The 27976-nt window shown below is 50.2% G+C and overlaps 1 protein-coding gene across 1 annotated transcript in view; it reads left to right on the forward strand.

Annotated features, from left to right (window-relative positions):
• The window catches only part of Pepd (peptidase D), a 135150-nt gene that overhangs the window by 88305 nt on the left and 18869 nt on the right, over positions 1–27976 (forward strand). The window contains exons 10-11 of the mRNA XM_041653891.1: positions 24016–24084; positions 25158–25235. Coding sequence (XP_041509825.1) covers positions 24016–24084; positions 25158–25235 — 147 coding nt within the window. The remainder of the gene's footprint in view (positions 1–24015; positions 24085–25157; positions 25236–27976) is intronic.

Raw genomic sequence — 27976 nt, forward strand, 5'->3', positions numbered from 1 at the left:
TAGACAGCTGGAGAAAGGGAACTACCAAGGGCCTAGAGGGAACATCTGCATGCCACCCAGCCTCAGGCCATCATGAGCATCCCATGGAGCAGGTACCTGTAACCCAGCTGGGGGATACCACAGGAAGGTGGTTGGGTACGTGGGCTGGGGCATCTGTGCCCGTAGCCTTCAGCAGTTCTCACCCTAGGATTCTGCTAGACATTAGGGCCTTCCTAGTGAGCAGCCCACAACAACAACCCTGAGAGCACTAGTATCTCACTGATAAGGTAGCCGAGGCTGGACGGACACGCTTAAAGATCTAGGAGCCTGCCACCAGGGCAGCCATATCCAAAACCAAGGAAGGGAGTGGGTTTCGGTAGCAATGGAGTCCCCCAGACAAACTGGTCTCCCATGACTTTTGTTCTTGACTATAGCTGAGAGAGTGGCTTGTCTCCCACTGACTGTCTATCCACCATGAGAGGCTGAGAAGCAGCAACAACAGGAGCTCAGCCACTAGCTCACTTGTCTGGGCCTTCCGCTTGGCTCCAGAATTCTGTTTTCCATCATACTAATTACATTTATTCATAAACTGCTGAAGCTGGCTTCTGGGGCCCCAATTTCCCAAGGCCCCAGGCTGTCACAGCAGAGGCTCCTCTGTGTCGGCTTGCCAAGGGTCCCTCATGGTTTTGGGTCAGGATCAGACATTTGCACAGCCAAGGGGCTCGGAGCTTGGAAATGAAAACAAAGGATGCCCCAGCTTGGTGTCTTCTGCAGCCACAGCTGAGGGTGCCTGGAAATGCTGGCTGGATGAGAGAGGGCCACCCCCACCCACTCTCATCCAGCCTCATCCTATTCCAGCTCACGCCTTTGATCATCTTTCCAGTTTTTTTTTCCCCCTAAATTTTGGTTTTATAGGTTGTGGAGCAGCGATAGAACCCAGGGACTTGTGCATGCTAGGCAAGCACCCACCACAGTTTTGCCGTGAGCAGAGTGACTTTTTAAACTTTATCTGTGGTGCTGGGGGTGGAACCCAGGGCCCTATGCATGCTTGGCAGGCTCTCTAGCCCTGCACTTCACCCCCAGCCTTTGTGACTTTGATGTCTGAGTCTTGGGCCTGGAGCCACTCTCCAGGGATCCCTCTGTGGAGGCTAATGTCCACCTTACTTCCTTCATTCCAGGCTATCCTCAGATGTTTGCAGCTGTCCCAGGCCATGAATGGCCTTAAAGAGGGCAGAGAGGCCCCGGCCTGTGCTAGGCAGGCCCCACATAGGACTTGCTGGACTTCCTGCTGCTCTTTCTGGCTTATTTCTGACCCTGTTCCCAAGGTCTACTAATGGCCTCCCGTCAGCCATATAGAAACACCCCAGCCGGCAGCTCTAGCTTTCTGTTGAATGGAACTTGTGAGAATCTGCTCCACCCCAGGGAAGCATAAACATTACTGCCTCTTTACAAGGTCCCAAGGCAAGGCAAAGACTGGGCATGGGTGAGGGGAGGGCCCACACACAGGAGAGTGAGGAACTCCTAGAAGAGCGCCTCTGCAAAGGGGTAAATGATGGCACCCCACAGCCACACAGATGGAGTCTTTCCCTTGACCTTCCCCAGCCTCTGTACTCTAGTGCCTCACAGGTCTGCAAGGCCAATTAGACAGTTCTGTAGTCAGGGCAGAATTGCAATCAAATGACTCGGAGAAACAGCTGGAATCTCAGATGAGGGGCCAGTCACCCGCCCCACCCCTTCCTTCTCTAATGGTCGACTGGACCAACTTTAGGGGTCCCTTGCAAGTGGTCCTAGCTGCTCTGATGACTGTGGCTGCTCTTTTGTCAGCACTGAACAATCTCCCCCCCCCCTTTCTCCCTCTCCCTTACTCTCTTACTCTCTCCGTCTCTCTTTCTCTCTCCCCTCTCTCATTTCCTTTTCCATGTAGTCTCTACTTGTAGGAAAATCTCTGCCAAGAGAAGGCCCCCTGCTCCATCACCCTACTTCTGCCTGAGGTGAGGAAGACGATGAGCAGTAGGAGTCATGGTGACCCACTGTTGTTGCAGTCAAGTTCAGGTCTCGGGTCCATGCTGTGATGTGTTTGAAGGTTTAGTTTCTCTCAAGAGAGAAAGCAAACAGAAAATAGAGATTCCGGAACTGTCGCTGAAAAACAGCTGTCATCAGCTGCTAAAACTGAGCATCCCACGTCTGACACCCCAGCAACCCCACCTTGCATGTAGCACCTAGACAGAAATGTGTAAGCACACTTGCTACCCAGACCAGCATAGGTCTGAAGCTGGGCAGAGTTTGGGCCTGTGGAGCAGCTGTGCCCCAGTCACACAGTGGGGGCCAGGCCTGGAGAGCAAACCAGTGCTGCTGTTCCCAGGAACACGGATGGGTGACTCCGGAGGGTGATGTCAAATGACAGAAGGCTGGGTTAAAGACAGGTCCCATGGGGACCATGGAAGAGGGGCGAAGGGGAGGGGAGAGGCAAGGAGGGGAGCAGAGAAAAATGTAGAGCTCAATAAAATCAATTTTAAAAAACCAGGTCCCATTTATATATATATATAAAACTCTCAAACAAGTAAAACCCTGGTGAATGAGGAGCACGGAGGAGGGAACAGCACAGAGGAGGGAACAGCACAGAGGAGGGAACAGCACAGAGGAGGGAACAGCAGTAGGGCCCCTCAGGAGACCAGAAACCTCTGGGTCTCAGAGAAAGGCCTATCAAACTTTCTCTGTCTAAGCACTTGAGATGCCTGGGCGTGCTGGATTTAGTGTGCATTTCAACAAATAAGCACAATGTGGGACTACCGCACTACTCAGGCAGAAAGGGCGCAACAGCCTCGAAACGCCCAGATCAACAGGTGTTCTCTGGAATTTAGAGCCGCCACAGCGACCACTGTCTGAATTAGTCCACTGATGAATACAGCAAATGTGAAGCTAGGACAGTCGGGAGAAGCACTGCCCTGCTGTCTGTCAAGGCCAGGACCTGAACACTGAGTCTATTAGAAGCAATTATAAAAGGGACAACATCTCTTACTGTGTCTCATTTGACAATAAGCTTTTTAAATGTGGGGCATTAGTTAATAAAAAAAAAAAGTCCCCAGCAGCCCAATGTCATATATTACCTAATTCCTTACAGCTCATAGCCACTGGAATAGGCAAAAGGGGGGATGTAAAATTAATATATAGTTATTATTAAAATTGCCTTATAAATTAGTTAAGGCCCCTGGAGGGACAAAGTAGCCATCGTTATTCTAGGAGTTTCTCAAGGGCTTTGCAGTGCCCTGTGTGTTTGCAGAGTGGGACTGACCCCTGTGCAGGGTGGGGCGGGCTGGGCACTGTGGTCTAAGGTTAAAATACTTGTTCCCACTATGGAAGCAGCAGCCGGGATACAGGCACGTCTAACAGGAACTCTTCCTTAGTTATTGAGGTTTCCAGGGGAGCGAGCACTCTGAGATAGCACTTAGCGGATTCTGTGCTGGAGGCAAGCAACACCAGAAAACACCACCCCATCTGTAAGGGTTGGGCATGGCCGGAGTCTCACACAAGCATGTGTATAGCTCCTAAGGTCTTGGGGACATACTGGCTTGTCCCAAGCCTGGTAAGGTAGAAGTAATTTCCTGAAGATTGCCCCAGGTCATGAGTAGGATGGGAAGGAAACCTGTGATTTTAAGCCAGCGTATCTACAGTCTGCTATAGCTGGAATAGCTGAGGCTGTCTCTTAAAAACAAAACAGTGACAACCCTGTAGACATGACTTGGATCGTCACTGTCCCCAGGCCCTATGTGCCAGGAGCTCAGGAGCCTCGACTTTCCAATCTTTGCCATGCAGCCATGCGTTCAATTAGGGGTCTAGAGGCCCTGGCTGGAAATCCCTTCCCATCCAGGCTGTTTGAGAATCTCAGTTTTCTGTCCCAGAGGATTTGACCATGTCATAATCAGTACCTTTGAGGTGACTTCCTTGGGCCTGTTGCTCCCAGGCCACGTAGATGGCAGCTGAGGTTTTCCCAGTGGCAGCACTAGAGGCACGTTTGGCTGTTTTAAAAGCTGCAGGTTAGCCCCACTCTGTCCCTGGCCCCCTGGACTGCAGTGGAAGCTCCAGCTGCCACACTTTGGATAGGAGTTGTGTCTTACCTGGGTGGCCTGCAGACAGAGTGCAGTGTGCATGAACGGGGCGGGTAGAGGAAGCCAATGAGGTTGCTTCCAGCCGGTCTTCCTCCCTGCTCACTATGCGGGGTTGTGAGTCCCCCTCTGTGTAGAAGGTTTTCAAGAGCCCAGAGTCTAGAGAAAGGCTTTTGAGGCAGAGCTGAGCCCCACCAAGAACCTTTCCATACTTTCTGACACAGCAGAAGGCACTCGGGAGCGCAGTGAAAGGGGACTGGCGCACTGTCTCTAGGAGTGCTGCCTGCCCTGGTGAAGCTGCTTCTTGGCCCCTGCCTTTAACAGGCTCCCATGGCTCCTTGGCTGGTGGCCACTTCGAATGTACTTCCCAGGAAGCAGAAGAGCAACGCCATCCCCAGAGACAGGTACCTGACTTTGGGCAGAACTGCTACCAAGTGTGTGTGGTAAGGCTAGAAAGGAGGGAGAGTCTCTGAGGGAGCTAACTCTCCTGGGGAAGATCTGTGCCCAGGAGACAAAGCAGGCTCAAGATGGAGACACTGACAGTATGCATTCCAAAAAGTTCCCCTCTGAGGAAAGAAAGTCCCTGTGTGATTCCTGAGATGTTGAGCCTGGGACCCTCAGAAGCATTAGATGACCTCAGCCTATCTCTGGGTTTCCTAATTTGGAGTCATGGCTAGATGAAGGCCTGGGTTATATAATCTGCTATTTGTCCATAACAGTAGTCTGGAAAACAGATGGTCCTCACAGACAGCTTAAAGGTATTTCAAGGTGCTCCGGGTTTGAGGCTGTTGGTGTGCACGTGCGACCCCTTGTGGCAGCCCTGCAGAGTCATCCTGAGTCTGGGCTACACTAGATAGCCTCAGGGAGGGACTCAAGGCTGGTAAGAGGAGAAAGGTTGGATGCAGGGAGTCCATTGCTCTTTGATGATAGGCAGCTTGATCACCCTCAAAAAGTATTCAAAGATGAAAATAGCTTCACTCGGAGAGAAAGGTAGAACCTCTTCCTGCTCTGTCGGCACAGAACATTGTAAACCAGATTGCCGTAACAGCCTGTCGTGCAGAAGCTCACCACCTCTGAGCCCATGGGCTGAGGGTCTCTCGGGTCCCAGATGGTGCTAATGTGCAGGAGGATCATGCTGGGTGGGCATGTCCCTCCTTCTTTAGGGACCTGGGGCGCTCTGAAGGGACCCATGTCGTCTCCCTGCCCCGTCTTCCCATGGGACTGGCACTACAGCGACGGTCTGCCTGCTTTCTCTATTCTGTGAGGGAGTCTGACAATCACTGTTGTGGGGCAGATGCCTGCAGTGGAATTTCTGGGAATATTTTGAAGCACAAAGACCTGCTGTCTTCCAGGAAAGCTGTCCAACTCCTGGTGGCAGCGTTTGATGCGCAGCTGCTCGGTGCTAACTGGGATTTTCAGCTAATCTAGTGAGGGGTGAGCAGCCACCACCGTGCTTGGGAAGAACAAGCCAGGAGGGCTTGAGAAGCTGGGCCAAGGCCTTGGCCTCATAGGAGCTAGGTGAGCCTTCTCCAGAGGCTGCCATCTCCACTGCTGTGCTAACGGCTGTGTGCCCACTGGACCTCAAGAGTAAGAATACTGTCTCAGTGCTGAGTCGTCTTCGCCTGACTGATGAGAAATGCCTCATCCCATCTTTGCAGATGCTTTCTGGACGGCTGGGGAAGTTCATCTTCACCTCTCAGTACTTATCTCCTGACCCTGTTTACTCTTTGTCTTGTTTGTTAAGGGGACATGTGGCGTTGACAGACTGCTATAAAAATACCATGTGGTGGGGCGGATGCTTCATGTTTTTCCTGTATTTTGAAAATACGTTTGCCGGTGTGATATCAAGAAATCTTAGCTGTCAACTTTCAGACGGACCCTCTCCTGTGTAATTCACACCTCTGCTTAATCCCGTTTGCATCATTGCTGCTCACACTGCTGCAATTCAGCGGGGTGTGGGGGGGGGGTGTTTTCCCGTCTTGACAGTTCTGTGTAATGATTTAAATGAATTTGCTATTTATATATGAAATTGTATTCAAGCACAGTGCATATCGCCCAGCACGTGTGCATCCACAGGGGTTTGCTTTTTGCTGTTGTCTCTGCCCTGTTGGTTTAAAATTTTACCTATTCTAAATGTGTTGATTAGTCAGCAGAGAACAGCTGTTGGCAATAACGACAAAAATCCAATTCTGTGTGACTTAGTACGGTCAAGGCTCATGTCTTGCTCATGTTGCAGCCTGTAACTGGCACGTGGCTGTCCCCAGCAGTGACTCCAAGCTGCTTCTGCTTCCTACCTCTGCCTGCTCTGAGCAACAGGAGGGAGAGCATGGAGTACATACCTCTGCTCTTAAAGAGCCACGTGTGCTGCAATTTCTCTTCATATTCCTATTGGGTGGAAACAGTCATGTGATCTTAATTTAACAGCGGGGGGGGGGGCTCTGAAGTGAGCCCAGAAAGGGGAAAAGAGTTAGGTGGCCAAATCTCCACCTGGGCCCATCACTGGACAGGTGGAACTTAAGGTATGCAGGGATGTGTGCATGTGCATGTGTGTGAGCACACACCATTGTATGCAAAGGTTCTGTTTGGATCGTTAGACTTGTTAAGGACAGTTCTTCATGCCTTCTGTGGCCTGGTCATCTTGTGCTTTCTGAGGACCTACAGTGTATGCGTAGGTCCCGTACGGATGGTGTGACCCTGCCTTTAGGAAGCAATACAGAAAGAGACCAAGGCTGTTGTCAGCTGCGTGCCATACTGGGAGCTCCATGGAGTTGGAGTGGGGCTGAGCTCAACCATGCAGGGCTTTTTGGTGGTAGCAGGAGGGAAAGACTATCCGAGAGGGGAGAGATCGTGTGAGGAAAGCCAGGGGAGTTCCTATAGAAGGTGGTCATGTCCAATGTGTGGAGGCTTGCAGTGCAGGTGATCTTGGCTCTAAACAAGAGGTGAAAGTGTCTTCCTTCCTCAGCTCCCAGAGACCCCTGAGCCAAGCAGCTAGTGCTGAGAAGCCACTGAAACCCTCCACCTATCGCCTTCTGGGTTGAGTGGGCCAGGAGCATACTTAAAATTGGAAGATTACCATGATGGCGTGCTGCAAGTTTGGGTTTGGGTTGGCTTCTGAGTATGGACAAGTGTGTGATGTGGATGCTTCCCACCCTGGCTGAGCATAACAGTTGGGAAAACGGGACTACCACAGGTAAGATTTGCTCATCCTGCAAGCCCTCCTTTATGCTTTATGAACCTTCTCAATGTTGATATCTTGTGTGGCTGTTCTAGTGAGGGCTTACAGGCTAAGCAGTAGCCAATTTCAAGGACATCCTGCCACATGGCTCGAGAGAGGGCCCAGACCTTCATTACATGTAATTGCTACTTCTGCCTTAGAGAGTGACTCCATAGGAAGCCGGAAGAGTCCTATCCATCAGTCCCTGTCTGTGTGGATAGGGTACCCTGAGCTTCCCCAACCACTCCACAGGCCACTGAGATGGGGATTTTACGCATGGAAGAAATCCTTCCACTGTCTACTGGCTTCTGTGAGTAGTGTTATTAACATAAAGAAAGAATGTTTAACTTTGCATCGATAGGCAAAGAATAATTAAAATGTAATTAAAAGCATGGAATCTTCTAATTATTGGCTTTGTATAATGTGTGTTTAAAAACAAGACATCTGCAAACGCTTTCTTTTGAATACATCCAGAAACAAGAGAAGGTAGCATTTTAATTAAAAATGGATTATTTCAAAAACAGTTTAATCATCCTGTCATCAAAGGATGTAGGCCTTATTAATTAGCTATTGATATGCAGGCCTAAGTTACCAGAAATTTAAATCCCTAGGGATTGTCTCTGGCACCCCTCTCTGGGAAGAATTTTTTCAGACTTGCCCGGTGTCTTTAGGACGTCAGCAGGAGAAAGATCTAGGTCATGTGGCTCTCTCTCCTCCTTATGGACAGGGAAAGATGGAGAACACCATGTGGCTATCCCACCACTTTATCTCCCGCCTCTGTGATCTGGCATGAATTGGTACCCAGGTCCTGGTAGGTGGTGCCGCTCACTGTTGGGTTCCTCCCATCTGAACCATGTCCAAGGGCACTCTGACAAGTGCAGAATGTGCTGGAAAACACTAGCCAGGCAAGTCCTGAGCCTCACCCACACTGTGGCAGTAACGTCTCCTCTTGTTCAGGGCAGCTTGAGCACGGCCTCTATCTATCATCCTAAGTGGATAAAGACTTACAGAGTGATAAATTGTATTCGTGTTGCTCGCTTGGCCTGCCGTGGCTAAACTAACGCTCAGGAGTCACTCAGCGCCCTGAGCAGGAATGAGACGAAGGCTCAGGAGAACAGCTCTTGCCTGCCCAGTCAGCACACTCAGCACACAGCCCCATGACGGTGGAAAGGGCTCCCTCCCAACACTCACCAATGACCCATTAGGGTCTGGTCTTGCTGGACAGCACCTCAGCCTCCCTCCTCTGTAGTTCTGGCTCCATCTTGTCCTCTGAAGTTCATGGCTACTTCAAGAAATTTCTCAAGTAGGAAACAGACACTGTTTTAGGTCTCTGGAAGCAGGCCTTGGCTGTGAACTTTTATTTCCTGACGGTGGCAGGGACTTGGCCTGCTCCTTCCAGGTCTCTCCAAGCTGGCATGGCCTCCTGAAGACCCACTGACCACCAGGCTGCCTTTAGCTCCTGAGTGACTAGACCCTTATAATTAGTCCTGTAGCTAATAGCATCTCTGGTGACTGTTTCTCTGCCTGCCTGCAAGTTAGCAATGGCTGCTTCCCCCTTTGGCCCCGAAAGAAGAGCAGGATGTGCAGAGACTGCAGAGGGCCACCCAAGACTTAGAGCTTAGGTGACATGTGCAGACCAAGCTGCAGAAAGGCACTCCTCCAAGTCGTCCCTAAAACAGCTCAAGTGTTTGCGTTTATAAAATAGTTTAGATCATAAGGCTGAGAAAGAGTTGACTATCTAGAAATAGCGTATCACTGGAGTCTTTCAAAATGAAACAAACACCTTGGAGATGTTCACAAAGCGAAACACTGTCTTTCCTAAAACAGTGATTTGGGTCTGCTGTCCCTCCCGCCATGGCTGGGACCTGGGTTTCCTGTTTCCTGTGGGTCCAGGATCATGGGAACACCCGTCTGCTGGAAGATCTCAGATTTCATTCCTGAAGAGAGAGCATGGAATGGGGGAGACTTGAAGGGTTCCCACTCTCCAGTGGAGTGAACAACCACTGGGCCTTTGTGGTGCCTTGAACCCACAGCCTGATAAATCTGATGATTGATGCCTGGGCCAGGCTGCGTCTAGTGACCCCCGTCTCATGACACTGAATAAAGCAGATGTAGTCGTGCCAGGCGTGACTGCTGCCAGCACTCTGGGCTGTAGGAGGCACCTACGCGCCAAGCCTCGTTAGCCGAACAGGCCATCCTCATAAGGATTTGGCACCTGCTTAGTTAATGCCCTCCACTGCCAGATTTGCTTGGAATTGACTTCAATCCCTGACATCTCTCAGCACCTTGGGTCCAAAGAACGAGAGGCCTGTTTGGCCTTTGTCCACAGGGTCCTCTCTGGCCTGCTGTCGCCTGCCAGCTGAGCCAGGCAAAGAAGCAGGCTCAGACACAGAGGTGAACTTGGAGTCTTTTGGAGTTCATCCCATAGCTACCAGATGGAAACTCGAGAGTACTGGGAAAGGGGTCCAGACCCCAAAACCCTCTCATCTAGAACCAAACCCAGGCTTTAATTCCAAGAAGCCTCGGAGCAGAATGGGCCAGCCTTGGCCATTCACAAGACACTTTCATCGTTTTAGCCAACTTCATATCACTCATCTGATATTCTATTTCCTACTTCTACTTTCTTTAAATGGAGTCTTGTCCCTGTAAGTATGCTCTTTAAAGATTTATTTATGTGTATGTATGTGTCTGCATGGGTTTGTGCAGCACATGCAAGCAGGTGCTGTTGAAGGCCAGAAGAGGGTGTCAGATGGCCTGGAACTAAAATTGCAGGGAGTGAGCCACCTGATAGTCACACTAGGGACTGAACAGGTCTCCCACAAGGCCAGAAAGTGAGCCAGCTCTCCAGCCCCTTTAAAGATTTAAAAAGCTTTGTGGTTGTTGTTGTTGTTTGAGACAGGGTTTCTCTGTGTAACTCTGGCTGCCCTGGAACTTACTTTGTAGACCAGGCTGGCCTCAAACTCAGAAATCTGCCTGCCTCTACCTCCCCTAGTACTAGGATTAAAGATGTGTGCACTACCACCTGGCTAAAAGAAAACTTCATCCCTGTCTTAGTATAATTTTCTAGTATGACCACTAACAACTTAAAAGATACAGAGTAAATGTCCCTGGGGAAGAAAGTGGCTGTGGATTGGGTCAGACTGCCGTCACCTTTCTCCACGGTGGAGCCTTTCTGTTTCCCAGACATCGTATGGCCTGGGTTTCTCTGGGTGATTCCTGTTCCGGCAGACATGCAGTGGGTGGGGTGGGATCCTTTAGAGCCAAGAACAGTGCAATTGCTGAGGTCATGATTGTGGGATCTGGTCAGTTTGAACAGACCTAAACCCCAGCCAGAGGTAGAGAACCATCAGCAGGCTGTACTTCCTTCCTTCTGCAGGGCCTTCCTGCCCAGAGTATCTGTTAAGATGGATGCTCAGACCTGGAATTTTCCACCTGAGCCGTGTGCTGTGGGCTTGAAGCTTCTTCCAGTGTGTACTCACGTGGCCACTGCCTTATGTATCCTGCCCCACGTACCTGTTATTCTAAAAACCATCAAAAAAGATACTCAACAGAGTCAAAGTGTGCCCGCTGCAAGTCCCAGTGAAGGCAGGAGACAGTCCCTGCACTTAAGAACAAGCAAGTGGAGCTGCCGTATGCTGTGTGCATTGCAGCCCCATCCCGCCTCCATCCCCCACCCCCACCCCTACTGTGTAAAGAATCCATCTTTGAACAAGATGGCAATCCAGGTCAGTGTGAGGGCAGTTCAAGAAAACCAAAGGGAGCTGTTCCATGTGAATCTGCAGTGGGGTACTCTGGGAGGCTGTAGAACCTCTAGGAGATGGACCTGGCTGGTTGTTTTTGTCAGATGTTGGTCACAGTAACACCCAGGTAACTAACTGGGCCCCGCAGCAGTCTAGTGAATTCAAGGCCGGCTAATGAAATAAGTGGGGAAACAGCGCCCCCCCAACACACACACAGGGATAGTTTATATAGTCACCGGGATAGGAAAGAGCAATCTTAAATATGATGCCAAAGGAAGAAGCCATAAAGAAAAAAGTCAACACCAGACCAATAAAAATGTAAATGATCTGTCCAGAAATATCATAAAGAAGATGAAAGAGCAGAGGGGAGAATGTTACATGAATGAGAGGCCAAACCACTGCCTAGAACCCTCCATATATAAATCCCGTAAGGATCAATAAGAAGAAGGTGAACATCCACACTTTTCAGAAAGGAACAAACCATTCAGAAAGGAAGAAATATAGGGACTAAGCATGGTTAAATGTATCAGTTTATTAGTAAAGTACCCGCGTTTTGCCTGCCAGATGCCCAGCTCTGTGGGCAGATAAAGCCCTGAGCTGTGTTGCCCAGGACCTTGAGAGTCTTTTGTCAGTGTCCCAGGACCCATTTTGCAGAACATTCCCCAAGACTAAACACATATGTTTATGCATATGTTCGCCACGCCAGTGTGAAGGCACATGGCCAGGAGCGTCCATCATAACCCAGGTGGAAGTAACCTAGATATCTGACAGCCTGAGGCTCGCTACATGAATTGTAGGCTGTGTACTGCCAGCTATACTTACTCAAAGTTAGTTATTCAGTCACTCTTCAAAAATCTAGCACAAACCTCCTGTGCACCAAACACTAATACAGGCTCCGGGACAGACTGCAGTGAACAAAACATAAATCCCAGCCTGTGGCAGGGGAGAGACGAAGGGAGGATGGATGGACGGACACATGGATGGACAAGTAGGGTTGGGTGCATGAATGGGTAGCATAGATAAATGGGTGGGTAGGTAGATGAGAGAAAGTGGGAGATGGGATGGAAGGATAGATAGGTGGTAAGTAGACAGACTGACAGACGGATAGATGGATGGCAGACAAATGGTGAGTGGATATATGTATATATGTGATTATTAAAGCAGGAACAAGATGTTCTTTACCCAGAGACTTAGAACTGGCCTCCCTGGGGTGAGTCTTTAGAAATGGTACCTAGAGAAGGTAAGAAACCACACTGTGAGTTTCTGGGTGAGATTGGACCCTCTTCAAAGAGAATGGGGCTAACCTAGTGGCCCAGAGGCAAGAGGTCACCTGGCAATATCAGGAATGAGGAAGAAAACTAAGAAAATGAGTGGAGCTAAGGCAGCGAGAAGGTGGGCTGTGAATGTTTAGCTTGAGCAAGGGAGGCCTGTGATATCCTAGGCTACTCAAGGGGACACACGGGGAGACCAGCCAGGCTGCTGTTGCCAGTGACCAGGCAAGAGAAGATGGGGCCTGCACCAGGGAGAGGGCAGTAGCAGGGAACAGTCAGTCCTAGACACAGCATTCAGAGTGGAAATACATGGACATGTGTTCCTGACAGGGAGCAGGTTTGCTTTAGAAATACTTGGGGCTCTGGGACAGGGTAGGCTGTTTCTCTGCAGACTGTCTGCGTGCAGTTCGCCTCCGTGCACAGACGTGAAGTGGAAGAAGTCCCCAGACAGACTCAGTGCATGTGGCTACCTGGAGAACTTCCTGGCCTTTCTCTATTAAAACTGAACCCAGGCAGGACCCTGTGACACAGTGCTTCTACTCCCAGATGTCAGCTCTACAGAGAGGCATACACAAGGGCCCCGAAAGACCAGACGTTTCCACAGCAGCAGCACTCAGAGTGGCTGCGCTATGGGAGCGGCCTGAAAGCCCACTGCTAGAATGAAGAGGTACGCTGCCTTGTACTCAGCCATCCTGGTGGCTTTTTACAGGTGCATTTATTTTCATCTTATGTGTTTGAGTGTTTTGTCTTCATGTATCTATATATACCACATGTGTGCCTGGTGACCATGGAAGCTGGAAGAGCCTTTGGAACTGGAATTATGGATGGTTGGTTGTAAACCACCATGTGGATGCTAGGAACTAAAACCAGATCCTCTGCAAGAACAGTCGGTCTTAACCACTGAGTCATCTATCTCTCTGGCCCCAGCGGTTAAGTTTTTAAGCGTGTGTGTGTGTGTGTGTGTGTGTGTGTGTGTGTGTGTTTTCATTCATGTGATATATACTTATGTGTGAATGTGACTATACTTGTGCAATGAATGGCACAGGTCTAAGGACAACTTTGGATATCGGCCCTTGATGTGTTGCTACAGTATCTCTTTGTTGGTTTTGGATGTATACACTAGGCTATCTGGCCCTTGAGCCTCCTGAGGTTCTGCCTCCACATCCTGTGTCTTCCTGTAGGAATACTGGGATCTGGGGATACTAACTCAGGTCTTCACATTTGCATGACATGGAATTTTACCTACTGAGCCTCTGCAGACTAGTGAAGCCCACCTCTGGGTACATCTGTGATGGCATTTTTAGAAACAGTCTGATAGCCAGGTGATGGTGGTGCACACCTTTAATCCCAGCACTTGGGAGGCAGAAGCAGGTGGATCTCTGTAAGTTCAAGGCCAGCCTGGTCTACAAGAGCTAGTTCCAGGACAGGCTCCAAAGCTACAGAGAAACCCTGTCTCGAAAAAAAACCAAAAAAAAAAAAAAAAGGCAAAGAAACAGTCTGGTCATGAGGGCTCTAGCCTGAACAGTGGTTCAATCCCTTGATGGTGTCACAATGTGACACATTACTGGGGAGTGGTGAGCCTACTTGGAGGAAGTAGTCATTGGGGCTAGGTCACTTAGGATGTCTTCTTGGGACAGCATCTTGCCCTGACCTCTTCCTATGTATTCTTTCTCTTTCCCGTCCACAATGAAAAAGCTCCTGAGCCCTACCCCCTGCCCCTGCCATGATGTTCTGCCCAAGTCATGGAACTGAACAACCAAAATAAGCCCTTCAGCATTTGTCACCTGGTTAGGTTCCAGTGCTACCAAAGCAATTAATGGACCAGTGGCTAGGACAAATGGGTAAGAGCACCCTCCACCCACACAGACCTCACACACAGGATGCTGGGTGGCAGGAGGTGTCAGACACTAAGGAGAACATGCTGCCTGATCCTACTTAGAGCAAGCTCAGAAACCAGCAAACCCAGCTAGAAGTCAGGCCTCGTGGGGAGGAGGGGCCCACCGAGGGGAAGGGGCACAGACTGTTTATGTGGTGCTGGTTCATTATGCTGCCTCCTTAGGATCTGAATCCTGCCTGCTGGATGTCATGTTTCAGTAAAACAGTTGACAGCTAATTATATTTTAAAATTTGTGTTTATGAATTTTAAAAATGCCTCGAAGGGTGTTCAAAATATTTGATAGAGGTTATCTATCATTGGGTGATAAGATTATGGGGTGACTGTGTGTGTTAGTGTGCATTCAAGTGTGTGTGTGTGTGTGTGTGTGTGTGTGTGTGTGTGTGTGTGTTTTGACAGAGTCTCACTATGAAGCCTTGTCCAGCCTAAGCTCTCAATGTAGCCAGGCTGGCCTCAAACTCATGGAGATCCACCTGTGTCTGCCTCCTGAGTGCTGGTATTAAAGGTGTATGCTGCCATGCCCAACAATATGTATAATTTTTAACAAGGTTTATTTTTAGTTTATGTGTATGGGTGTTTTGCCTACATGCATGCTAGTGGACCTGGAGGTCAGAAGAGGGCTTCAAATTCCCCTGGAACTGAAGTTACAGATGTGAGCTGACACGTGGGTGCTGGGAACTGAACCCACATCCTCTGGAAGAGCATCAAGTGCTCCTAGCCATTGAGCCAGCTCTTTAGCCCCCATTGTACATAATTTGTTAAGGATGTCTTAAGAAGTTCTGTATGTGTGTGACACACACACACACACACACACAGAGAGAGAGAGAGAGAGAGAGAGAGAGAGAGAGAGAGAGAGAATTTATTAGTAGTCTGCAGGCAGGGCTTTGACAGTTAAAGCAACGTGAGCTCCAGTTTGGTGTGGTGTTTTTTTTTTTTTTTCTTCCAATAACTGATACGGACAAAGTCAGAAACTCAGCTTAATCAAGCATGTCGAGAATAAAGGGGACGATTTGTTAATTGAATGTCATGTTATGTCCTCAGTTATGCTTAATAGAAGATAGGCAATTTAGAATTCCCAATTATCCAATTAAAATGCTAATTATCTCATACCTTGATAAGGCCTTTCCAAGCCAGGGGAGCTGCTGCACGGCGGCTGCTCACCTTCTGTCTTCCGCCGTGACCACTGCAGCCCCTGCTGCTGCCCTCGCCTCTGTCCCTGGGCTTCCTGCATCCTAGCATCCTTTTTCCGAGTACCAGCTGCTACTTCCCACCAGCCACCTGGGGCCTCTTCACCCCTGACTGGGTGGACCCATATGTCCTTGTAGACCCGTGCACAACTGTAGAGGATTATTGTAGCGCCCTCTGCCACCAGGATTTATGCAGCACCAGGCCCTTCCCTGCATGATCTCATCAGTTTCCTAGAAAGGTCTGTGAAAGGTGCCCTTCCAACCCATCACAGGCTGACAGGCCCCAGGCTTTGGAGGCCTTCAGATCTGAAAGTCTATACAGATGCCAAGCCCAAACCCACTGGCCTGATCCTCCCATAACAGACCTCAGATTGCAAGTGTCCGGTAAATCTTCACTCACATCCTGACTGGGTTTAAAGTCACCTAGGAGGCATACCTAGAGGTGTCTGTGAGGGCTTCTTCAGAGACAGTTCTCCAAGGGAAGAAGACATATCCTGAATGTAGGCAGCACTGCCCCATGGGCTGGAGACCTGGATGGAAAGATTTAAAAAGCCAGCTAAATGCTGAGACTGGCCCATAAGTGAGCAAGCTATTTCACACCCCTGCTGCTGTGCCTCCCCCAACAGGTTGAATTAACTGCACCTTCCCATCTGAGGCAAAATAAGCCCGCCCTCTCTCCTTCCTTCCTTCCTTCCTTCCTTCCTTCCTTCCTATCTCCTCCCTCTCTCCCTTCCTTCTTCCTTCCTTCCTCCAGCTACTGCTTTTCAGGTATTTGGTCACAGTAAAAAGAAAGGTAGCTAATGCATAGAGGTGCCCCATCAGGAGCAGAAAAGTTAGGACAAGTGGCTCAGGATGGTCTGTGCAGACCCAGGATGTCCAGGACCCATCCCCTGAGGTAAGATTGGCAGAATCTTTGTGAAGTTGTCTTGAATAATATAAGGGTAGCGTTGGTGGGAAGAGGGATTGTGGACACTTGGGGAGCATCTGGAAGCAGAAAAGGCTGCTAAACGCAGAGATGTCATCACAGTGATTGCAGATGGGCCTTGTGACTAATGATGCCATATTGGTGCAAGTTGTGTTGGGACACTGTCAGCCCCTCTGCTACGACTGGTTTCACTAATGATGCATTGCTGGTTTTAGTATAAGACTTCACGCCAGGCCCTTCTTGGCGACATACTATGTGAATTCCACTTGATCATTTAAGACACACAGGGAAGCCGGGCAGTGGTGTCCTGTTTGTCCCTAGCCTTCTCTGGGTCCATCCTCACTTGTCCCAGTGTCTATCCTGCAAACAGCCCCACAGAAGATACATGTGAAAGAGTGGCAGTGGCACACGGGAGCCTTCTGATGGCCCATGGTCGCCCCAGAGGAAAGGAGTGCGGGGCTGTTTCCTCTCTCTGCTTCACATGTCCCTTCTGCTGACGTGCTGTGGCCAAATATCTGGTCTAAACAACCTCAGGAGGAGCGGTGTGGTTGGGGCTGTTCTTCAGCTCTGAGCAGAGAGAATGCCAGCACTCAGTCACCGTTTCCTTTGCCCCTTTTTATGTTGGTTGGCCCTGGGATAGGCCCAGCCACATTTAGGGAGGGCCTTTTTTTCTCACAGCAAATCCTTCTGACACACACCAACCCTTTCCCTGAATGCAGTTAAACTGACAGGATTGACCACTGCACACATGTGACTCCTGATCTCTGAAGACTGGAAACGGGAAATACTCCGTGTCTCTTGTGATACATCTCTTCTATGATGGACTGTGCCTCTCTTACCCTGAAAAGGGACTTCAGTCACACGTGGAATGAGCTTAGTTAGGTATGGTATATTAATACATAAAGTATTCTTACTTAGCAAAATCATAGCCAGTGTATGGTATAAATGGGAATTAAAAGTAACTCAGACATTAAGAAGTTACATAAAAAGAAAAAGTCGGGCTGGTGAGCTGGCTTAGTGAGCAGTGCTTGCCACTCAAACCTGATGGCCCAAGTTTGATCCTGAAATCCATTTAAAAAAAAGAGAAAACCAGCTCCACAAAGTTGCCCTGACTCCACACACATGTGCCAGAGCCCTCCTCCATCATATACTCAGTAATAAAAAATAAAATCTCAAAGCTAAAGGTGCTGCTGTACCTGATTACCTCAGTGCCATTCCTGGAACCCACAGAAGGGCACTGGCTCCCACAAGTTGCCCTCTGAGCTATGCACACACACAAGAAGTGAATAAATGTGTTTAAGATGTTTAGTATCTCGGTGCTGAGACATTTATATATGACACCATTGTTTGACACACACACACACCCAAAAAATACCTTAAGATACCCTACACTTCCCTCTCCTCCCTGTTTTTACATGGCCAGGGCTCTGAGACCCCTGGATCAGCCCCGCCTGAGGTCACCATGAAGGGCCAGGAAGCCATTATGTGAGCTTGAATTCTAGAGCTGTGTGAAGGCAAACATTTGCCTCCTCTGTGTGATGGCCTGTGCAGGGAGCGGAGTAGCAGGACTGATGCAGGAATGGTGTGGATCTCTGCAGGTTTTGTTTGATTTTCAAGAAAGAGCCAAGGGCCAGGCATGGTTGTGTGTGTCTCTAATTCCTGAACTCACTCAGGAGACTTAGGTAAATGGATTTCTGTGAGTTCAAGGCCAGCATGTTCCAAGCCAGTCAGGGCTATATAGTGAGGGAGGATGTGCGTGCGTGTGTGTGTGTGTGTGTGTGTGTGTGTGTGTACGTGTGTGTACATGCGTGCACATGCGCCAAGGTCTGTTTTCTCAAAGGCCCCCACAGACTCTTTCTGTTTCCTCTAACTTGTGGACACCTCTTAAGACCTCTGAATAGTGACCACAGAAGGAATGTTCTGTTCATGGTGCTCATTGTATGTCAGTCACCAAGCCACATAGTCTAAGGATTAAGTAAAAAATCTCAGAGGAAGTGGGGTACCACTATCCTGTTTTCACAAATGTGGAAATGAGGCCCATCAGGCGCACACAGCTGATGAGTGGCAGAGCAAGGGCTTGGTGTTGAAGTCCTGAGGTCCACGGGGCCCAGCTTGCAGAATGATGTGGTAGGAGGTGCCTCCATTAGCTGCCTCTGCTGACCTCGAAGGCTGCAGCCAGGGAGCTTGCATTGCCGATGGCTTAGCTGAAGGGCAGGCCTTCTGCTGTTATCTCAAGCAATTAGTGCAGTCTTATTGGATTGCTTATCATTATGTATTAGACGATAAACCTTCCTGGGCTGGAGCTGGGCTACGCGCCCAGGAACCCTCCCAAGGACACAGAGGCAGCCCCGGCGAAGGCAGTGCTGTCCCTGGGGTTGTGGGTCTGAGTAGTTGCTGCATTTGCCCCATTAGTCATCTCCAGGCACTGACAAATGGTCCTGCCCCACTCTGTCACTGCAGTAACTCCATCCACCTTGTTATTCACTGTGCAGATTCTCCCAGGTTACCCGGGGTTCTCATTTATGCCTGGATACAATGCAGCTTTTACCCGAGCCTGGCATGGGTGTTGGAGGAATGACAAGAGCCTCAGCAGCCCAGGCAGTAGGGATGTGTGGAAGGCTGAGTGGCCAGGACATTGGCAGCTCCTTTGTCTTCAGAAAGTCCCTGGGTGGGAATCCCTAGTGCCTAGTCACGTACCTGACTTGGTCACTGCTCTTTTGCTATGAGGAAGCACCATGACCATGGCAACTCTCATAAGAGAAAACGTTTGAGGTTTAGTCCATTATCATCTTGGTGGAAAGCATGGTGGCATGCAGGCAGGCACTAGAGCTGGGAGCTACATCCTGATCTGTAGGAAGAGAGAGACAGGGCCTGGCTTAAGCTTTTAAAACCTCAGAGCCCACCCCCAGTGACACACTTCCTCCAACATCTCCACACCTCCTAATCCTTCTCAAATAGTGCTACTAAGCATTCAAATATGAGTCTGTGGGGGTCATTCCCATTCAAGCCACCACGGTGCCCAGTCATGATGCTTCCAGGTGAGCCAAGGGAGCAGGATTAGCAGTGGAGCCTAGCACCATGCCTGTGCCGTGTGCAAATCACAGATCTACAGAAAGAACAGGTTTTCCCAGAACTGTTTTGCTGTCTGTTATCCTCTTTGGGGAGACTGGTCACTGCCAGTTCTTCATAAAATCTACCCATTCTCTTTCCATGCTCTGTTTAAGTATTAATTATGGTCTATGTGTGTAAGGTCTTGGGCATTGTTTCTAGAAATTCTTGGGTTGGGGAGGGTTTATTGTGTCTGAAAATTTTGCATGGAGGGGGGTGCGTGAGTTCATAGTGGGGGGCGTGATAGGTGTGTTCATCCATAGTGGTAGGGTGCATCATGGGTATGTGAATCCATAATAGTGGTGTGGTGTGTCATGGATGTGTAAGTCTATAGTGGTGAGGTGTGATGGGTGTGTGAGCCTGTAGTAGTGGGGGCGGGGCACGAAGGGTATGTGAGTTCATAGTGTTGTGGGGAGGTGATATGTATGTGATGTGTGAACATCACAGATGCATATATAGCCTGTGCTGGGTATTCATGTGGTATCTAGAATATGACGTGTGTAGAATGTATGGTGAGTGTCTATGAGGCGTGTGTGTGTCATGTGTGAGTGATTTTTGACGTGCATGTGTGAGAACTGCACTGTGGTTTGTATATGGTTATGTGATGTGTGACACACTGTGTATGGCATGTGTATAACTTGGTGTAAAAGCCTGTGCTGTGGGTGCGTATGTGGTATGTGAATATGATGTGTGTGATATGCTGTGGGCCTGGGATGGCACATATGTGATGTGTGTATATGTAAGGCCTGTGCTGTGGCCATCCAGTTTGGATTCAGTGTGCCTTCCTGCTAGCAACTCCAGTATCATAGTATGGCTGTTTTGTTCATTCCTGCTTGGGGGTTTCTAAACCCTGAAGATCATTCCCATTTGAACAGGGAAACCCAGGGCACATGAACCTGTATGTATGAACCCTGAGATATGTGTGCCCTTGCATAGCCCAGCAGGCTTTCTAACTGCTTGCTTTGTTACAGAGTTGCCCCAGGTCGTGTGTGTAGCTCTGTGTGCATACAACCTCTCGGTTCTAAGCCTCTGCCTCTCATTTTTCCATATGGATTCTAGGTCCCCAGGCTGACTCTCTGGCCTCTGCTCCTTTCTCTCTTGCATGCTGCTCTGCATGTTGTGTTCTATGCTGCACCTCTGTGTGTGAGAGGCAGGACGGTTTCTGGCTGCAACTCTCCATCAATTCACATACTGTAGTTTCAGAGGGGCAGCTAGCTGGTAGCCTGTAGCAAATTGTGACCATGGGCTTGGGTGCTCGGCAGTTGGCCTTTCCATTACTGGCTTACTCCATCTTCCATAATGCTGCAGAGGGCTCCATTAGAAATATCCTGGCTACTGATGTGGGGTCAGGCTGCTCTGCTTGCTCATCCCAGCTCTGCCTGCTGAGCTCAGACCAACCTGTACAGAGCCTCGTATTGCCTCCGTGTGACAGCTGTGGCTCAGTTGAAAGCATTTGATCCTCTGCTCTTCCCCTTTTAAATATCAGAAACATGGCATTACCTCTTCATGCCCCTGCATCACCCTCGCTTTCCTTAGAACTTGGGTAACTTTACACGTACACAGCCCAGGCTAGAAGCCTGCAGAAAACTGGCCCACTTAATTCAACTTCTTTGACCTCAAAGCATCCGTGTGTCCTTGGATGCTTCTATCCTCTATCAGGAAAAAAATCAAAACACCAAGGGCTTGAGAATGGTTTGGTGGTGAAGTGCTGGCCTAACTTGTATAAGGCTGGGTCTTGATTAGCTGCCTGTCCTATGGCTGTGACAGAATAGGGAGGGAGACTTTGCTTCAGCTCATGGTTCAGAGGCTATCAGCCCACTGTGGCAGAAAAGGCTTGGCTACAAGAACTGCTCTGGCTGTGGCCCAGGGAGACTCGGGTGGTTGTCCATCTCCTCTCCAAGGATCAGTGTGTGGACTCTACCTGAGGGCCCGCTCCCAGTTACCCTGTCGACCAGCAGGCCCCATGTTCCAAAGGTCCCACACTCTCCCCAAATTCCAGCAGCTGTCCAGATAACCATTTAAAGCAGAACATGCCATTGTCCAGTGTGAAGAACACCAGCCTCATTTACGGTGGATTTTCTGCATGGGTGACTCTAGTTCCTAGAGTCCCTGCTTATGGGGAAATGTGGGATCATGCGTGTGGCTGGAAGGTGGCCTGTGTCAGACCACTGAGTTTCCCTTGTCTGTTGGCCACTTCTGCAGACCATGCCCTGTACTGGGCATTGCCTTTTTCTTCCACAGAAGTCAAGGATACAAGGAAGGTTTGTCTCTGCTGAGATCAGGCCCCAGGCAAAGGTACCCAACCCACCTTAGGCCCCATCCTGGTAGAATATGTTTGCCACCTGTATATGCCGGTGGCATGGCTGTCCCTCTGCCTATCCTCTCTGAAGCCAGACAATCACAGTAGCATCTGCAGTCATGTGCAGGGCACCTGTGTGCACCTCCATGAACATGGCCATGTAGTCCCCTGATGAAAGGACCATCTCTCCAGAAGCTGAGGGAGCCCTGAGGCTCAATGGGGTGGCTTGGAGGCTTCCTGTGTAGAGAGGGAGCTGTTTCAGAGGCTGCCTGTCCATCAGGGGATTTGTAGAGGGAGGCTGCCTGCTGGGGTGGTGGGAGAACCCCAGGGATGTGCCTAGCTCAGGCCAGACTCGGCTCTCTGGTTTAGGTCTGACTGCTCTCATGGCCCATGTCTCCCATTGTGAATATGAGACCAGCGAAGGAAGGAGTGGGTGTCCCTCCACACACACACACACACACCCCACAGCTCCTGAATCCTTTGCATTGAGGAAACATCTTACTTGTAAGGCACCCAATTATCCTGGAAGGTTTGCAGGCAAGTCTGGAAGCCGATCGAATCCAGGGAAACCGTTTCTGCATAACAACTACTTAATACCCAATCATAACAATTATACATAATTTGTGTTTACAGTGCCTAGAAGATTAAACTCCTCCGTGCAGACACTTTCCAAAACAGACCTAGAACGTGCAGGGCAGGCAGGGCTGCCACTCAGCATGCCCACGGGCTGCCTTTGGTACTGTGCAGATGGCATAGGCGGGATACAACCTAGGCCTTCTTCTCAGAGCACGGTTGAGCCAGAGCCCAGCTGGGAACATATGCTGGAGCCTCAGGGATGGAGTGAAGGCTTCCCCATCACCACCCCTTACCAGCTATAGTCTGCAGAGGCTGGGCATGTTGTGTTCCAATGCTGAGGTCCAAGGCATTCAGGAGGGGTGGGGCCTGATGCATTCTAAAGCTGTGGCCAGTGCAGCCTCCCTGGGGTCCAGCTTTTTCTCTTTTAAAAAAAAAAAAAGATTTATTTTTGTCAGGCCCCTTTAATCCCAGCACTCAGGAGTAGATCTCTATGAGTTCAATTCAAGGCCAGCCTGGTCTAGAATTCTAGAGTTCTAGACCAGCCAGAACTTCAGAGTGAGGTATTATCAAAAAGGGGTATATGTGATTCTTTTTAAAAGGTTTACTTATTTTTATTTTATGCTTATGAGTGTTTCGCCCACCTGCATGTCTGTATGTGTATGTACCACATGCATGATGCCCATGGAGGTCAGAAGGTGTCAGATCTCCTGAACCTGAGGCTGCAGGCAGCTATGAGCCTTCCATTGCAGATGCTGGAACCAAACTGCAAAAGAGTGCTCGCTTTTGAACGCTGAGCCCTCTCTTCAGCCCTCGTGGTCTTCTGTTTGCCACTCTTGTTTGCTTGCTTATTTAGGTTTGGATTCTTGAAGACAGGATTTTGATATGTATCCCAAGCTTATCTTGAACTCATTGTAGTCTTCTGCCTCAGTGTCCCAAGGGCTGGGATTATGGGTGTGTACCTTCTGATATGACCTGTCTGGTCCATCAGTGTCTGAAGAGCCTCCTCCAAGTCTGCCCAGGAGTCCCAGTGTGAGGAGAGAGCTTGCTGCCCCTCTTTCAACTTGGATACTCTTATTGCTGAAGCTTCTAGAAGGCTGGACCACCTCCTACCCTCCTCGTCGCTCTCTCAGATTGTGCAATATTATAATGATCCCCCACTCTCCCAAAGACACCCCTTGTCACTGGGGTCAGGGCCCATCTGTCCCTTCAGTCCTTGCTGCTGGGCCTCCCTGCTTAAGATGTGAGCATGTCCCTAAACCCAGCTAGCTTATTGCTTTCTCAAGCAGGGAAATGTGGAAACTGCCCCCAAGACCTGGCCCTCCTCACCTTCCTGGAGATTGCCCTACTTGCCCACTTAACCAGCCCTGCCACCCCGTCTGCAGCCCAGAATAACACTGGGTCATTTGCTCCTCAGCCATGCACCAGTCACAGATTCACAGGGAGACCCTCCAGCCCTGTAAAACTGTGTCCCTTGTCCCAGCTTGTCTCCCAAGAGTCAGGCTCCAGTGCTAATCTTGCCCTCCTGTTGTGCCCACCTCTTTCCTGGTGACACTCTGACCTCCATAGTTCTGTGCCCGGGCTGGCCCTGTGCTCACGCTCACTGGCGAACTCCAGCCTGCTCAGGGGCATGGCAGAAGCAGGTCCCTTTAGAGGATCTGCATTTGAATCTGAAGACCATTCAGACCCCAGTAACATCCCGCCATGTGTCTCTCCCCACAGCCTGTTCCAGCACTACTGTTACTCTCGGGGTGGCATGCGCCACACCTCTTACACCTGTATCTGCTGCAGGTAAGTCTTGGGCCTCATGGGAGGGCAGGCAACAGGGGACACTCCATCCTCCCAACCTCTGCTTAGCTCAGGGGCATTTGCTCACTCCTGTGCCCACCCCAGAGCCCGGAAGTCTCCTTGCCCTCTACTATGGCATCCCGTGCTCTGTCACATATGTGTGCAGGTAACATAGACAAACAGGCCAGCCTCTAAACAGGTGCTTGTGCCGTGGAGGAAAACAGAGATTGAGTCCTTTTCTAAGAGTGTGTGCGTGGTTGGGGGCAGATGTTGGGCTCTGGGTGGGTGTCTGTGCCATCTGAACATGACAGGATATGCTCCCACATACACACATGGGAGAACTAACCATGACCATAGGGGTAGCCATTGACTCTAACTGTACTGATGTGGTCTCCCGGGAGCACGCACAGCTGTGTAAGTGGCTGGTCGCAGGTGCCATTCTGAGTGTGACTGCACGGTCACATCCTAACTGTGTGTCTGGGGCTGACCCTAGCTTGCCTCCCAAACTCCATTCCTCCTGCCTGGTCCCTGCTCAGCCTGGACAGAGGTGGGCGGCTCTCACTGATGTGAGTGCGCATCCTCACACATGAATAATACATTCAGACATCTCTGTCCTTGGAAATGTTCTTTTCTGGTGGATAGGGAGAAAAATCATTATTTCTACTTTATGATTCCTGAGACTCCTAAATGGGACCATAAATATTACACCCAAGTGGGGTTTTCCCCTTAGGACAGACCTGTAAGTTCTTCCTAATGGCATTACTCATTAGGGTAGCTCCACGGCTTCTCGTCTCCCTGGTCCTGGATACAACCCCCTAAGAGGCTCCTGAGACAGCCAGGACCCCTCCACGAAACCTCCCTGCCATTAGCCCTTCTCCAGGCCCCTAAGCCTCTGCCCTTTGTATATGCTGCCTATATTCCCAGCCCAGAAAGCAGCTGTCAGACCCAAGGAGCTGCTCCCGGCTCTGGCACATGGGGACACCATGTTCCTCTGTTCCTGGCTGTGGACCTGGTCCAGCCTCCAGGTCCTGCTGGGTGACAGTGGGCTCTTAACTACCCTCCGTGGCTCTTTGCAGTGGTGAGAACGCAGCCGTGCTGCACTATGGCCATGCCGGAGCCCCCAATGACCGGACGATCAAGGATGGAGATATGTGGTAAGTGAGGCTGCACTGCCGTCACCCCACTGTGCACATGTCCCTCTGGGACAAAGGTAGATACCCACATCTGGGCTCCCGTCCCAAGAAGGCTGGCTACAGCAAAGCCCTGGGCCTGCTTTCAGCCCAGGCTTCTCTGCTGTAGATGTTAGCCTGCATGCTCCCTTCCCCAGGCCTGAGGCCTGCACCCTAAAAGTAAACACCATGAGGCATAGGCCATCAAGATTCCCTGTGGTTTCCTATGGAGCTAGGAAGGGGTTGGGGGCAGGGGCGCTTTTTGGCTATCCCTAGCCTCTTTCCAACCTTTGAGCTGCTGGTGTGTGGAGCCCCCATTCTGAAACCTGTTACCCCTGGTCACCAGGCTCATTGCCGTCTGCGGCCATTGCTTCAGTTCTGCCAAGTTACGGCAAGCACGGGCAGAGCATGCTGGACTGCCACCCTTGGGCTTGGAGGGATCTGCACTCACTGCTACAGCTGTTCCTCAGTCACTGCATGATCCCAGCCAGATGTTGGCCAGGGCAGGCTCAAGCTACGCTGTGCTTTTAAGAGCCCCTCTACCTTGGCCTTCAGATGTGCTGTGACCATCAGTTGACCAAAGGGTTACTATCTTGCCTGGTTCTTAGATGTCCGTTTTATGTGAGGGTCTAGCTAAAGCTAGCCAAGAAGGTCGCTAGCCAATTTAGAGCAATCTTCCTGCCTCTGGCTCCCTGATGCTGGGATTACAGGCACAAACCACCAGGCCTGGTTGGTTCTTAGATGTCGTTCAGTCTGTTGTTCAAAACTGGGCTCCTAGGCAGCACCACAGTGTAGCTGGCTTCCTTCTCAGCCACCTGCAGCACTCATTCCCTGTCGTGACTGCCCACTGTGTGGCTTTGACCCTGCTGAAGGGAGTGGGAGCCTGTTCCACAGAGTTCCCAGCCCATGTCTACTGAGGACAGACAGATAACTAGCATGCATGGACAGACAGATAAGCAGCCACTGAAAAAGACACCATGCTCTGAATAGTCACTACCATGCAGAAGACAACCACTCAATCCCAGGGTCCACACTGGCACATGACTGCCAGTCTGCCTACCAGGGTCAGCCACTAGGTAAGACATTCTGGTTCAAGCTGCTTAGCTCTCTATAAGGAAAGCTTCATCTCTCTGTGCCTCAGTTTACCCATCTGTGAGTGGAGATAACATGCACATCTTGGGACTCCCCATGATAGTGGCAGAAAGGGCACATAAGGAACAAACAGGCTGCAAATGGCCTCTTCCTGGGGAACCAGCAAAAGATGAGGCAGGAAAAGCCCTCAAGACCAGCCTTTAGGACTGCTGGTCATTGCGACTCCTTCCCCTCTATATGGCCCAACTGCTGTGAGCTCAGTCCTCATGGGCAGCGTGTGGCACCTGTGCCTCTGGATACAGCTGTGAACAAGAGTGAGCTGAGGAACCCTGTAGATGTTCATGCCAAACTCAAATTGGTGATTTTGTTTTTCTAGTGCTAACTTTGAAATGTAGCCAGTGGAATCATTATGAGTTTATTATAGTCAATTTATTATGCAGCATTTAGAACATGTTTTGTTGATTACTGCTACTGCCAGATTGCTGGCGGCATTTATAATCCATTGTTTTATTGAAATTGATCTGCCAAGCACCTAGTGCGTTTGGTAAATAATAAATCACACTGTTATCCCAACATAAAGCCACAGCCCTTCATCATAAGGTAGAGGACCAGAATATGTGTCTAGAATTGAGTCTGTGCCAAAGCTGAGTGCCACCTGAGACAGGGCATGTGTTCCAGGCATCGAGCACGGGGATGCACTCTGGGCTCTGCCAAGCTTTTGACATGAAAGATAATTGAACAGTAATAGGGCTGTTTGGGGAGCAGTGAGGAGAGGAGATGCTGAGTGACAGTCAGACCTTCAAGTCCCTTTCAGTAGTCCCAGCAGTGAGTACACCCACGCTTCTCAGCACATACCCACGTAAGCGCACCAGGAGCCATGTTGTATGATCCTGAGCACAGAGGCTCCCCAACCCACTGCAGTTTTTCAATCCATCAATGGGGTCGAGCACTGACTCCAAGGGGTCGGGAACTGGTGAATGCCGGAACCAAACTGCAAAGCCAGACAGGCTGGACATCTCCCCGCTTTCTGTGTCTCCCAAGAGCATTTTCCAGCCCAGGGCCAGGGCATAGCACAAATCAGGCCTCCTTTATTCAGGCAACTACTTTCTTAAAACAGCTGAACTAGGATCTCACACTGTAGCCCAGGCTGGCTCTGACGTATAGCATTGTCTTGGCCTCCCAAGTGCTCGGATTGCCGGCATGCACCACTGTTGCTTGCTTGTGTTAACCTTGGGTGGGGCTGAAAGCCAGCTAAGGCCACTTCTAGCCACTATGGGCCACAGTCCTGACCTGTGAGGTCTAGATGTTGCCCAGGCTGGTCTGTGCTGTATATCAAGCTTGTCAGCCAAGTCCTGCAGGCCATCCCACATCCTAGCCAGTGCTCCCAGGCCCCACACCCAGCTGCTCTGTGTGGATCCCAGGGAAGGAGTGGGGACATGTCTGGGCCTCTCTCAGTGCAGAGCCAGGAGGCCTGTGCAGAGCCTGTGGCTGTTGAGCCTCTTGGAGTTTTCCCGTTGGCTCCCGGAGCACCTTCCAGCTGTGTCCCTGGAGTCCCCTGAACCCGCTGGTCAGGTCACTGTCCTGCAGGAAACATCAGCTGCATCTTGTTTCCTTCTTCAAGGCAAGCAGGCAGG

The sequence above is a fragment of the Microtus oregoni genome, unplaced genomic scaffold (assembly GCF_018167655.1).
Source record: "Microtus oregoni isolate MIOR12 unplaced genomic scaffold, Mior012 000006F_ref0000085, whole genome shotgun sequence".
Classification (NCBI taxonomy): Eukaryota; Metazoa; Chordata; class Mammalia; order Rodentia; family Cricetidae; genus Microtus; species Microtus oregoni.